We start from the raw sequence: 13,193 nt of genomic DNA, 5'->3' as shown, positions 1-13,193 counted from the left end.
TCTAAATATACAAGTGGAGAGATATGCGCGCGAGGTGGGGGGAAATGTACAAGATTTTGAAGGAAGGACAAAAAACTTGTTCAGGGTCTGAGGATAAAGAGGAAACATATATAGGTGTCACATCATAAGCAATGAAAAAGGCAAATGATATTAGGAGTAGAAACTCAAACCTGAAGCATATTACTCTTAAGACACAACTCAATATAAATAACTAAGCAAAATGTTTAATTATTATGGTTACGTTCTGGAATGGAGCAATCATAAAATTAGATTTTTATCCTTCATTTTTTTATAAATAACTCAAGGCAGAGAACATAACCAATGCTCCTTTATCCTCCTATTTTCCACACAGCAACCCTGCAAGGTGGGTTGGGCTGAGAGAGCACAACAAAGTCATTCAGCTGGCATTTATAGCTACAAAGGGACAATAATTCACCACCTCCGGATTCCTAGGCCAGCACCTTAACCACACTAGACCAAACCACCTCTATTATAATTAACTTTATATAGTTAATAATGAAAATTCATTTCCTAAGAAAGTATTTTAATTTAGACTGTTTGATAGGGTTTTTCAAAGTCCTCTGTATGACACTGGTTGCCAAAGAAACTATTCAGAAGAAATAAACTTGTTTCAAAGTTAAAGTCTTACTCTCCATGTATTCCCTTGTTATTTCAGACATTTTCCAAATGAAGGAATGGGACAAAATGTCTTATTCTTTTAGATGGACAAATTAGAGAAATGTTCTTAAAATTCCAGAAATTTTGAATTCTCTAACAGAGGCTAGGATTTTGTGCTGCATAAGGAACACTTTATAATACTTTCTATTCTACGAAGTACAAAATAGTAACATCTGGCAGATATAAATAATGGAAGCAACTGCATTTTATTATATTGCACAATTTAATACTCTGTAACATATTTCCACCATGTCAAAGTGTATTGTACTATGCATTTTAACCTGTAAAACTTAATGCTGTACACAACTCAGGAAAAAGCAAACCTATCCCCAATGATGATGTCTAATGGGAACAATACAGACTTTCTGAATACCAATAGGTAAATTAATATAATGAATATGCAAAGTATTTCAATGAGCTTCCCTTCCTTTAGAGACTTAATCTTATGCCTCTTTGTCTTGTTTGGATTTGTAAAGATTTCTCTTGTACCTTTTTCCTTTAATGCTGTTATATACATAGCTGTAAGTGCAGCTTTTCAACATTAGTTTGATTGCACAAAATCCCCACAAATATGGTTTCAAGTAATATTATTTTTTGTTTTGAGACAAATCCTGCAGTTGTTGACATAGTTAAGAGAACTATCAAGCCAATTAAATGGGAACAACTGTACCTGTTTTGCAACATCTCAGCCATAAGCTTCAAGATTGGAGTTGTACATGATGGTTCGCGATACCAAAGTTCAACGGCTGTTTGAAGAATGGGAAGATATGATGGGTAGCTTTTATAAGTTATGTTAAAGATTCAAAATAAATGACATGCATCATGTACAGCTTAACAGCCTACTAAAACATGATTAAAATTGGATCTATTCTTTACTTTAATTTTCATTAAAGCGAAGCCAAAATGCCTATAATATAAAGATGTAGTATACACTGACAGACCTTGTTCTATAGTTGTGTATCTATTAAATAATTACAGTAAGATGTCCGTTTTGAATTATTTTTTAAAAAAAATTAATATCTCACGCCTGCTCGGAGGGGAACGTTGCATTTCAATCATATAGTCCAACTAGCTTCTCATCAAAGTACACCCTCCTCCCAACATTTTAATTTAATCATAAGCGATACTATCTTCATGTTTTATGAAGAAAACGCAAGACAGAATTATTTCAACACCCTTACATCATATGACAGAGGGAAGGGTTCCTATAACTGTTAATGTTACAACCATTGTTATGTTGCTTGCCATTCACAACCAATCAATGCTAAAAGATCATTCCTTTGGTACAGGAACCAGAGAGGTCTATCAGAAACAAGGTCAATGGCATAGAAACTTGGAGCAAAGAATTCAGATCATGGGAAATGATCTGCTATGCTGTCTTGGTCAGGCCTCACTTGGGAGTATTGTGCTCAGTTCTGCACACCTCAGATGAAAAAAAAAGACATTGAGAAACTGAAGCAAGGACTAACAAGATGATGAAAGGATTGGAAACCCAAGTCCTGTGTGGAGTGGTTAAAAGACCTAGCTTGAGAAGGTTGGTAATGGACATAATAGTTGTCCTCAAATATCTGAAAGGCTGCCATATTGCAGAGGGCTGGAGGTATTCTCACTTGCTCCAGAGAGCAAGACTAGAATTAATGGGATGGCATGTCAAAGATGGAGATATAGATTAGACATCAAGAAGAACTTTTTGACAGTAAAAACTATCAATTAGTGGAACAGAATACCACACAAAATGATTTCTTCCTTTTCACTGGAGGTTTCCAAATGGAGGCTTCCAAATAGTCATCTACTGAGGATAGTGTAGTGAATGCTGCATCAAGCAAGAGTTGGACTGGATGACCTCTCAGGCACCTTCTAATTTTGTGAAGCAAAGTAAGAAGCTGAACTCCAAGGGGAGCAGTCTTCTAACAGATTCTTGCGATAAAGCTTTGCACGGACAGAGATGGGTGTTCGCAAATCACAGGTGGGTTCCTACCAGTTCGGTAGAACCGGTTTGTCAAATCTACTGAACCGGTTAGAAGAGGTTCCACCAGAAAGCAGGCCACACCTACAGAAGAGGTTCAAATTTTTTTTGAAACCCACTACTGACACACACACACACACACACACACACACACACACACACACACACACACAGAAAGAGAAAGAAAGGAAGAAAGGAAGAAAGAAAAAAGAAAGAAAAAGTGAGAGAGATGAAAGTAAAAAAAGGAAAAAGGGACAGAGAGACAAAAGGAAGGAAAGAGAGAGAGAGAGAGAGAGAGAGAGAGAGAGAGAGAGAGAGAGAGAGAGAGAGAGAGAGAGAGGCCAGCAAGCCATTCCCACCAGGTCACATGGCCGGCAAGCCACTCCCACAAAGGAGGCCACACCCACAGAGTAGGTTTGAAAAATGTTTGAAACCCACCACTGTTGCAAATCCAGAAACAAAATACACTAGATTTGCTTGAATCTCATATTGAATCAAGCATGTCTTGGCTGAATTTAAAATCTATGGTTAAGCCAGGATTTAAAGACAACAACAGTATAATGCTAAGCCACAATGTGTGAACCCACACACTACACTAAGTCAAAAACAAAATATGAGTTACCATTGTGTGACCTACCTATTCTATAGCTCTCTGAAATACAGTAAAGTAGGATTTGTTCTGTAGTGACTATAACAAAACCTGTACCTTATCTAAAGCTTTCTGAACACTTGGAAAGGCTTATATTTAAAGTAATAGAAATAAAAAGAAAGCTCTTTGCATGAAATATTCATGTTTTCATACATGAAAAATGGTAGTGACAGGTAGAAAAGAGTCAAGAGACTGACAGATTATCTTGTTCTAATTAGAAGTAAGTTTTACGAATTCCACCAATCACAGTGCTTTTGTAGATGGATGTTGAGTCTTATTCTGCTGTGTGTTGCCTGAACTTTCAGAATTTAAGAAAGTGAATTGTTTGTAGAAAAGCATTTAAATTTAATTAAAGCCTCAAAAGTTGTACAACTTATTAAATGAAATATGGAACTATAAAATTATGGAAAAATATCTCAGTCACTGCATTCTACTTTTTAGGTCCAGTTGGTCCCTATTTTTTAGGCACATGTTTTTATTAAAAAAAAATACTGCTTCTATATGTTTAGGCATGCTCCATACAGCCCATATACTCTATCGACTAACCAAGAAAAAACTTCTGAACTGGAAACCCTGAATCAGACAGTTTGACATATCAATAATTCAGGAGAAATGTATGACTTTCATATTTATAATTCTTCATCCTTATTTTCCTTTTTATAGAGGAATATACCAAGCTGAATCTATAGCTTATTATCAGAAATTCCTTTAACATATTTTGAGATATTTTAATAAAGCTTTGTGAGAGATCAAATTTGTTACAATTTTGTAACAGATTTTTTTTTTATTATTACACATATTTGCTCTTCATCCTTTGCCCAGAGGGAGAAACTATAAATCTTTTCTCAACTGAATGAACACCATTTATCATATTCATTTTCTTGTCAATACAATTATGAAAAGCCTTTGGCCTTTTTCCAAGGAGTCTGATTTGTTATGGAAACCCAATTAGTATAAGCAAGCCTGCTACAAACAATTCCATTTTGCAGGATAACGTTAATGTTCTTGCTCAGCTAGATACTTCTAAACATTAAGAGAGAACCCTTCCATATATGTAATGATTTCAAGGTCAAAGATCAACTAAGAAATATTATGGATTCTGCTCATTTTTGCCATCTAGTGGACAAAAGTCACATTCAGTGCTGTTTAGCCAAACTGAAAATTCAAGGAAGATACAAGTGTTTCTAAGATTTTTTTTTAAGTTTCTTGTAAACATTTATTCAAGTGAGGCAGAAATAGGAAGAAAGCCGTTTAGCAGAACAGTTGGAGACTTGTGCATATTTTACTGTTTGTATTAATTTTGCTGTTAAATAATTGCTCTATATTATTTAAATTTTTGTTTATGTAGTTGTTTTTAAAATAAAGCTTTTGTAATAGCTTTAAAATAAAATAATCTTAGTATTAAGAAAGGAGACCCTGTTTTAAACAGTTTTTATATGTGTGAGAATGAAAACCTATCCCAAATATTGCCTAAGATGATTTCAAATAAAGTCAAAATGGAACGCTGCACTAAGCTACTCTTTGAAGTTCTCCATAAATGTTAAGTCCAGACGGATGAATCATAATGTAAGCTCTCTTGATTTCATTAAGGGAGACTAGTCAGAAGTTTCTAAGGAGACGTATAGCCCCATTTTTCTTGAAAATCATATGCACTCACTAATATTAGTAATCAAGTTACACAAAATGTTACTTTGGCTATTAAATAGAAATGATAATCCAAAAAACACAATCAAAATCTGCAAGTTTTGCTAGCCTAAATCATTTATGATGTAATATGAAACTGCATAGCATCACATGAAATCAATACGTCTAAGTATGATTCCTGCAATAAGTATAGGAAAATTAAGTGTACAACAGGATAACCTATGCATACTTTAACTAAGCAGAGACATATCACATCATAAATTAAAGGGCTATAGAATTATTAAAACACTGTAGGGTTTCAAAACATTTAGGGATTAAGTGTGGTGTAACCCCCCCACCCAAAAAAGTGACCTTTTTGTGGTCTCTCTCCAAATGTTGCCTTCCCAGTTAATGGCATGAGTGCAACTGTACTGTAATTTTAGCTGATTACATATTAGTTCGTTTAGCTTTGTTTCCTCTACCCCACTGTGCCATGCTATTAAACGAATGCAAAGGACGTGGTATCCCTCTGTGCACAGAACTGGTATTGTCATAGTGTAATAAGGATACATCCAGTCAAACAGCATGGTGTAGCTGGTCTTTGTGTTCAGAGCAAAGGCAATCCCTCGAAGATCTCTTGCCAGTCCGATCAACATACGCTGTCAGTGGGAAAGAAACACAGTAATTGATTTTCACGTTAGCACCGAGCAGATGGAGTAATGATCAACCAGTAATGAGCACAATATTTGATTTTAATTCATTAGTGTAAATGTCTTCCCCCCCCTCTAAAGAATGCTAGGGCTTAAGTCTCCCTCTTAAATGTTAAATATTCATCAAACGTTTACAAATATGTAATAAAGGCTTCCACAGAATAATGTAACTGAGTTTAAACATTGGATATAAAATCATATAATATTTTAAAGCTGAAAATGTACATTTATGAAAATGTATGGCATTTCCCCCCCCCATTGCTAAATTGAGGATTTTTACAGATGAAACTTTCCTAACTTGATCATTACTCAAAATAATTTGAAGAAAATGCATTAGTTCATTTTATGTTTCAACTAAAAGTAGTTGATGAGCAGGAAACATGAATAAATTTCCATAAATATTACTGAGTATATTCAACACATTAATAATAAATGCACTGAAAATGTTTCAGATTTTAAATGTTGACTTGTTATTGAACAGATGTTGCAACCTAGTAGATAGTAGATATTCCTTAAAAATCATACATGGGTATCTCCTCTCTTGCAGAGGTTTTAAATAACCAGTTAAGATATCAGAAGTGGCTGTTTCATTTCAGAAACCTCAAAAGAAAAGAATGACAATTAGTATTATAATCAGTATATGGGTAGTTTTACTACCATACTAACTTTTCTGTATATAGGAAATATTTGAAGGTAAATCTTATAATTTTTGTAAGATACACACAGTTTGCTTGTAGTACACTTATTACACTAAGTCTGAAGTAGTTTTTAGTCGTAGATCATTCCTAATTTTTTAAAAAAAATATTATATTAGATCACCCTTCTGGGTTCACGTAACTTCTCCAGCACAGTTAATTCATGATAAGACCATAGGAAAATCTGTCTAGATTACTTACTTAAGAAATATGTCATGTAAAATGTGAAAAACCCATTTCAATTCAATATACACAATTCAATCCAAATAGTTACCCGGATTTTGTTTTTCAAAGTTACAAAACAAAATGTTTTGTCCATTCCAGAATTTGCCAATTATGTAATTCAACCATAATTCTAAATGGGCAAAAAGAGAAATTGGATGGAGCCTGCCAAATGTCACAGTAACATCAACTATCAAAGGAAGAAAGCTAATCAGATAAGGTGTTCTGGTCAATATAGCGAACTACAATATTACTCTGCATCAAAATGAGCTCTCCTGGAGCTTTGTAAGATTAGATTACATAGAGAAGAACTTAATTCTCAAACATAACACTGTTGTGCGATATACAAGTGTACGCCTGTCGCACTCTGCATTTAATCATGACTTCTTCCTGGCTATTCACATATAGACAAACAAATACTTGGTTTTCATTAACATGATTATGAAGAAGTTTAGAGTAGGAGAGATAGCTTAGTTTCTCATAGGAAAATGTTTCCATAAGAGAAAGAGGAATATTAAGAACACCAAAAAGAACCCTGAGAAGAATTGGAAGAAGTTTGATAGAGCAGTGTTTCTCAACCTTGGCCACTTGAAGATGTCTGGACTTCAACTCCCAGAATTCCCCAGCCAGCGAATGCTGGCTGGGGAATTCTGGGAGTTGAAGTCCGGACATCTTCAAGTGGCCAAGGTTGAGAAACACTGTGATAGAGGGTGTATAAATGGTTGGCACGACCAAGGCAGATCTAGGCAGTTTTGCCTACTGAAGATTTATGTGGCTGGTATTGGACTTATAATGTATTATTGAAGACTAATTGATACAAGGGCAAGTCCAGAGAAGTTTGCTGAAGAAAGTTATCAAAGAGAAGTGTGCACAATAAAACCTTGTTTGTCCTTCACAGATGACCCTTCTGGCATCGAACATGACAGAATATGAAGATGTTCTGCTAGCCGGAAATGAAAGAGAAAGCTTATGTCACTCTGAGTGACAAGACAGCTGCCAGTATATTCAGCTCTGCTTTATTTCTGAGGAGAAAATTAGAAATAGCCACGTAAAGGCATGTTAAATTCAAGAAAACAGTTTGAAAACATATGGAATGAAAGCAAGCTTAAGTTGCAATATTGAGTACAGGAAAAAAAAAGTTCTGCAATCAGGAAAACATAGACTGTTTTGTTTAGCAGTAAATTATTATTTCTAACTTTTTCTAAGAAATCAGGAGTGAAAGTAGGAGCTGGAAAGAGACGGATGGGAGAAAGTGAAGAGGGCAATGAAATAGGTTTAGGAGTAAATAATCTACATTAGATTTGGTGTTTTAGAAGGAGGAGGATGAACTATTTGGTACTGGTCCATCTTTCTGGGCTTATTAATTGGATAAATGGTTTGGTATTAATATATAGAACACTTATTCTATTCTTATGAACCAATGTATTTCAAAATGAAACCTATGACTTATACAAACCCTTCTTGAATTCCTCATGCCTTACAAAATTGACTATATGTTCCATTATACATGTAGCATTGCATTATGTGCTATGTGCTATGTGTGTGTATATATGTATGTGTGTGTGTGTGTGTGTGTGTGTGTGTATAATTATTAACCATGTACTCTATGGCATATGTCATGTAAATAAATCTAGGCCAGCTGTTTCAGGTGTTTATCAGTGATTGTCAGGTCCATGTGTAATGGGTCTTATGTCTCCATGGGTTTGTGAAGGAGTCAACAGACGGGACATGCCCTCTTGTCTCCTTGACCTAAAGTGGGTTGGAGACTCTGGATATGTTAAAAAATGTTTTGCTGAGAGCATCTAACTGCATATATTAAATATCTCTAAGAAGACAATTCACAATACATGGAATAGACCATCGTATAGCTTTTCCAGAGTCAGATTATACTACAGTTCTTTAGAACAAGATTTATAAGGAGCCATCAACATAAGCCTTGTTAAGGAAAACACTCCTTCAAAAGAAAGGAAACTATTGAATGTGTTACTTTAATATTTTCAAAAGCATTAGGCTAATTCAGTGTTTTTCAACCTTTTTTGTGCAAAGGCACACTTTTTTCATGAAAAAAATCACGAGGCACACCACCATTAGAAAATGTTAAAAAATTTTAACTCTGTGCCTATATTGACTATATATCAGGGCTGGGTTTCAACCGGTTCGCACCGGTCCCTGCGATCCGGTTGGTCGCCGAACCCGGAAGTAAGTAACTTCCGGGAACGGCGAAGCCCCCCCCGCGCCCGCGCGCGCCCGCACACCCGCGCCCGCTCCTTACCCGGTTTTTTTGAATTTCGCGCTTTCCACGCATGCGCAGAACGCCTGCGCGATCCTCCAGGAGCAGCTGGAGCATCGCGCAGACGCTAATACGCATGCGCGTGCCGCGTGCGTGCACACGCGCGCTGCGTGCGTGCGCGAGGACGCCGCATGCGTGTGCGAGGACGCCGCCGGCCTCGTTCCAACCGATCCGGTTGGAACGGGGCGAGAAACCCACCCCTGCTATATATAAAGTAATTTCCCCACGGCACACCTTACACTATGTCACGGCACACTAGTGTGCCGCGGCACAGTGGTTGAAAAACACTGGGCTAATTAATACCTTGCCTGATTCCTACCACACCTCAAAGATCTTTTCTTCCAATGATTATCTTTATTAAAAAAATCCAGTCAAGGCCTATTCTTTCTAAAAGATCTTTCAGATCTTTCCCAAAATTCAAGTATATGCACCATATTTTTCGAAGTATAAGACGCACCAAGATTTTGAAGAGGCATATTTTTTTAAAAAAGTTTTTGCACTCTGCAGACCTCCCGAAAATGGGCCCATTTCCCCCCCCCCCAAAAGGGCATGAATAGCTTTTAGGAGGCTTGTAAAGTGCTCGGGGGGGGGGGCAAAAAACACTCGTTTTTTGCTCATTTCTACCCTCCCCAGCCCACTCTGGATCCTCCTAAAGGCTATGCACGGACATTTTTGCAAAGGGGGCGAGGTTTCAGGAGGCAAAAAATGTTGTATTCAGTGTGTAAGATGTACTCAAGATTTTCAGCCTCTTTTTTGAGGGAAGTGCGTTTTATACTCTGAAAAATACGGTATATAATTTCCAGAACAAAAATCCCATTTTCCTTCAACTAGTTCCCAGTATCTGTATCATCTTTCAAACACTTTCTGTCTCTTTGAAGCCAAAGATTTCAAAAGACCAAAAAGTTTACGCATATATTTGGGCAAATGAACTGACACGGTTACAGAGAAAGAACTTGTAATTCACATGAACAAAGGTAGCTGCCCTAATCTCCATGGGCATAGACTAGGAAGATATGTATAGGTATTACATACTTTCTCTCCACAAACAATATCTGTCAGCATGATCAGACTTTCACTAACTCAAAGCTATGAATTTACCCCTTCCATGTGAGAAACTCATGACAATATTTGATATATGAGAAAAAGTGAAATCATAGTTCAATGGATTGTTTAGCTGTTTAAAACAGCAAATACGATAAACATCTGGAACATTGTTATCCAAAGTTAAAATAATGGAAAAAATAAAATAATAAAGAGCAATTCAACTATGGCATTCTCACTATCCAGAAAGTCCTGCTTACTCTATATTGTAATAAAATTGTTGAATGATTATACAAAAATATTTCCTGAGAGCAAACAACATCCTAAAAGTAGGGATATAAATGTAGTTATTTACAGTAGTCAAAAATTGGAATAATCTCTTCCACTGTGCCCCCCCCCCCGATATATGACAGGCCCCAACTCTGCTCACATTTAGGAAATAGACCTGGCTTTCCACCCTAGGCATTAGCGACCAATTGAGAGGAGTTTCCTTTTGCTTGTTTTGTTATGGCTTTAGTTGCCATTGTTATACTTGAGAGACCGCCTGCTGCCAATTACCTCCCACAGACCCATTAGATCTCACAGGGTTGGCCTCCTCCGGGTGCCATCTACCAGCCAATGCCACCTGGCTATTACCCGGGGGAGGGCCTTCTCTGTGGCAGCTCCGGCCCTCTGGAATGAACTCCCCACAGGGATTTGGACCCTCACCTCTCTCCAGGCCTTCCGAAAAGCCGTCAAAACCTGGCTTTGCCGGCACGCCTGGGGGTGATGAGTTCCCTCCCCTCTCGACATGTATGGTTGTGCGACTGTTGTCTACTTTTATTATTTGTATTTTGTCTTTTATGTTCCCCCCTTTTTTTCCCTTTGAATTGTTCGCCGCCCTGAGTCCTCCCGGGGAAGGGCGGCATACAAATAATAAAATACCAAATACCAAATATTTTATATTTATACATTGTATAATTGAGTTTTTAATTGTATGTGTGGGTGGAGTTCCTCATTTTGTTGTTGTTGTTATAAGCTCACTAGACAGATTGTTTGAGTGGGCGGTCTTATAAATCCAGTAAATAAATCATAAATATGTCCCTTCCCCATATAGAAAACACCCTATATTTTTGCTTACCTTTTTATTATAACCACATAATAGTTATAATGGATTCCAGGAAGGATATTAATAGTACACATTAATAACCCAAAAGATGTACTTCAAGTCTGAACATGGGAAAACATACAAACACATTTTTTGGTAACCAAACTTATGCATATTTTCATTTTCACATGAAAGTTGCATATTTTATAACTAACTATAAAGAAAAAGAGAACTATTCTTAAATGTATTCTTCTACATTTACTTCTATTTACATAATGGGATTATGTAAAAGGAAATCTCTTCATTTTCAAAACTCAAATTCCATGGCTTTTTATGAGGGAGCTGGGCAGTTCAAAATGTGATAAATAAATAAAAAGTTATTCAGAGACAGGGAAGGGGACATCAACAAAACATGAATTTTCTGTATACAGCAACAGTCTATGTCAGTTTAACTTGCTAGCTAGACAAGACACCATTCAACACCTCAAAACAGGATTTTATAACGGAAACGTCTGATAGACTTTTAAGTATAGTAGTACTTCTGGGTGCAGCTATAATATTACCTTCATAATTCTGCTCTATAATAACAGCCAAGAAAAAGGTGAGGGGTCATAGTGCTTTGTCTTTAGGATTAAGATGGCTGTCTTCTTCATCCTTACAGCAGACTCTTAATTCTACAGACACGTCTTAATAACCTCTAAATAGTTCCAACAAAAGAGCCATGTCAGAGGAATGAGCAGGCCCCAAGGTGTTTCAACTGGAGTGTTTTCATCTGCCTTTATTGCACTATCCCTCTCCAGAATTAAGGCAATAACCTGTGATAAATTATTCAGGAACTGCTACAGGGATCAAAGCAAAATCATTCTGTTAAAGTGCTGTTTGCAACATTTGGCACTTAGTGTGAAAACTTTTAATGTGTGCAAGCTGAAATCAAGGATTTTAAATAATTCAACAGCTTTGAGTTTGGGTGAACCAGCTATAAATAGCCCGATGCTATTTAACAACTCTTCTTCCTCAGACATATTGTTTTACTTGTTCTTTCAAACGAATCACATCATAAATAATATCAGAATACACTGACATTAAATAGAGAAAGTCAGCATACTATTGAGCAGAATTTCCAGGTCCAATCTAGGGGATTAAGAGAAAATAGAGTTGAGGAAAATAGGCTATCCTTTTGGAACATGAGTTCTGGCTAATGCTGTGGTATGAAAATTGTCCCCATGTATTTTGTTAGCGTGTTCTGAAAAATAAAACTGAACATATGCTTTATGAACCCTATTGCTAATTACAGATGTAGTTCAAGAATGATACGCTATCTTGCCTCAATTATATTTCAACTACACATTTCAGATGTATAAAAGCCAATTACAAAACACTATTAGAAGCCACAAATTAAATGAATTTGGCAGTCACAGGCCATTTTCTAAGTGATATTTTAGCAATGTCACCTCCCTGCAAACAGGAATGCTAAACATTTCACCCTAGAATGGAACGGATTATATTTTTATTTTCATCTCTTAGAAAACAGAGTACCTGAAAGCACTTTACACATATTATTTATTCATTAAGATCTAAACAAAAAAAAAAACAAAAAAAAAACACTCCCTTTAACCTAATAAATTACGTTTAAAAGATTTCAGTAGAAAAGTTGACTTTATGATAAAGCAACAAATCTAGTTCCTTCGCAGGGGCTTAGAGCATGAAGTTTCCCTTTATACAAATTAGACAGATGGTGCTTACAGTAGAATTTACTAAAGGTCTGTCACAACAAATGCAGCCAAGCTGCATATTTAATCACTGCAGAACCTTGTCTACCTGCAGCTGCCAACTGCTAATCCAATTTCCCTGATAAATGTGGCAAGAGACACGATCAGCAATAAAGAGCATCTAACTCCATTTTCCTGCAGGGCGTCTTTTGATGAACATTTAGGACGGAAGCAAGGAGTGCACTGTGTGGCCCGGCTTGTGGCAGCTGCATGCATTCTGAAGGCATAGTTCTCAGGTTACTCACTTAATTCTGCCACTATCATTATGTTGCTATTGATCTCAGTAGCTCTTGTCTACACAGCATTACTCTAGATGGAGCTGAATCAGGCAGTTATCATGCATCAAAGTTGCTCAAAAGCCTGGAGATTTCCCCTTAATTACTTGTGATTTTATTTGCAAATACCGTTAAAGTGTAATCAAAGCAATCACTTTCTAGGGTCATTAAGAACTTGCTAGTTTAGG

At 36.6% G+C, this 13,193-nt stretch overlaps 1 protein-coding gene across 1 annotated transcript in view; it reads right to left on the bottom strand.

Annotated features, from left to right (window-relative positions):
• Nucleotides 1-13,193, bottom strand: part of RANBP17 (RAN binding protein 17) — a 187,488-nt gene that overhangs the window by 53,965 nt on the left and 120,330 nt on the right. The window contains exons 20-21 of the mRNA XM_014056469.2: nucleotides 5,487-5,575; nucleotides 1,349-1,456 (exon numbers count right to left, since the gene is read on the bottom strand). Coding sequence (XP_013911944.2) covers nucleotides 1,349-1,456; nucleotides 5,487-5,575 — 197 coding nt within the window. The remainder of the gene's footprint in view (nucleotides 1-1,348; nucleotides 1,457-5,486; nucleotides 5,576-13,193) is intronic.

Source organism: Thamnophis sirtalis, unplaced genomic scaffold (assembly GCF_051295495.1).
Source record: "Thamnophis sirtalis isolate CommonGarterSnake01/CBP01778 unplaced genomic scaffold, rThaSir2_p1.2 scaffold_5, whole genome shotgun sequence".
Taxonomy (NCBI): Eukaryota; Metazoa; Chordata; class Lepidosauria; order Squamata; family Natricidae; genus Thamnophis; species Thamnophis sirtalis.
This window is presented reverse-complemented; position numbering and strand designations above follow the sequence as displayed.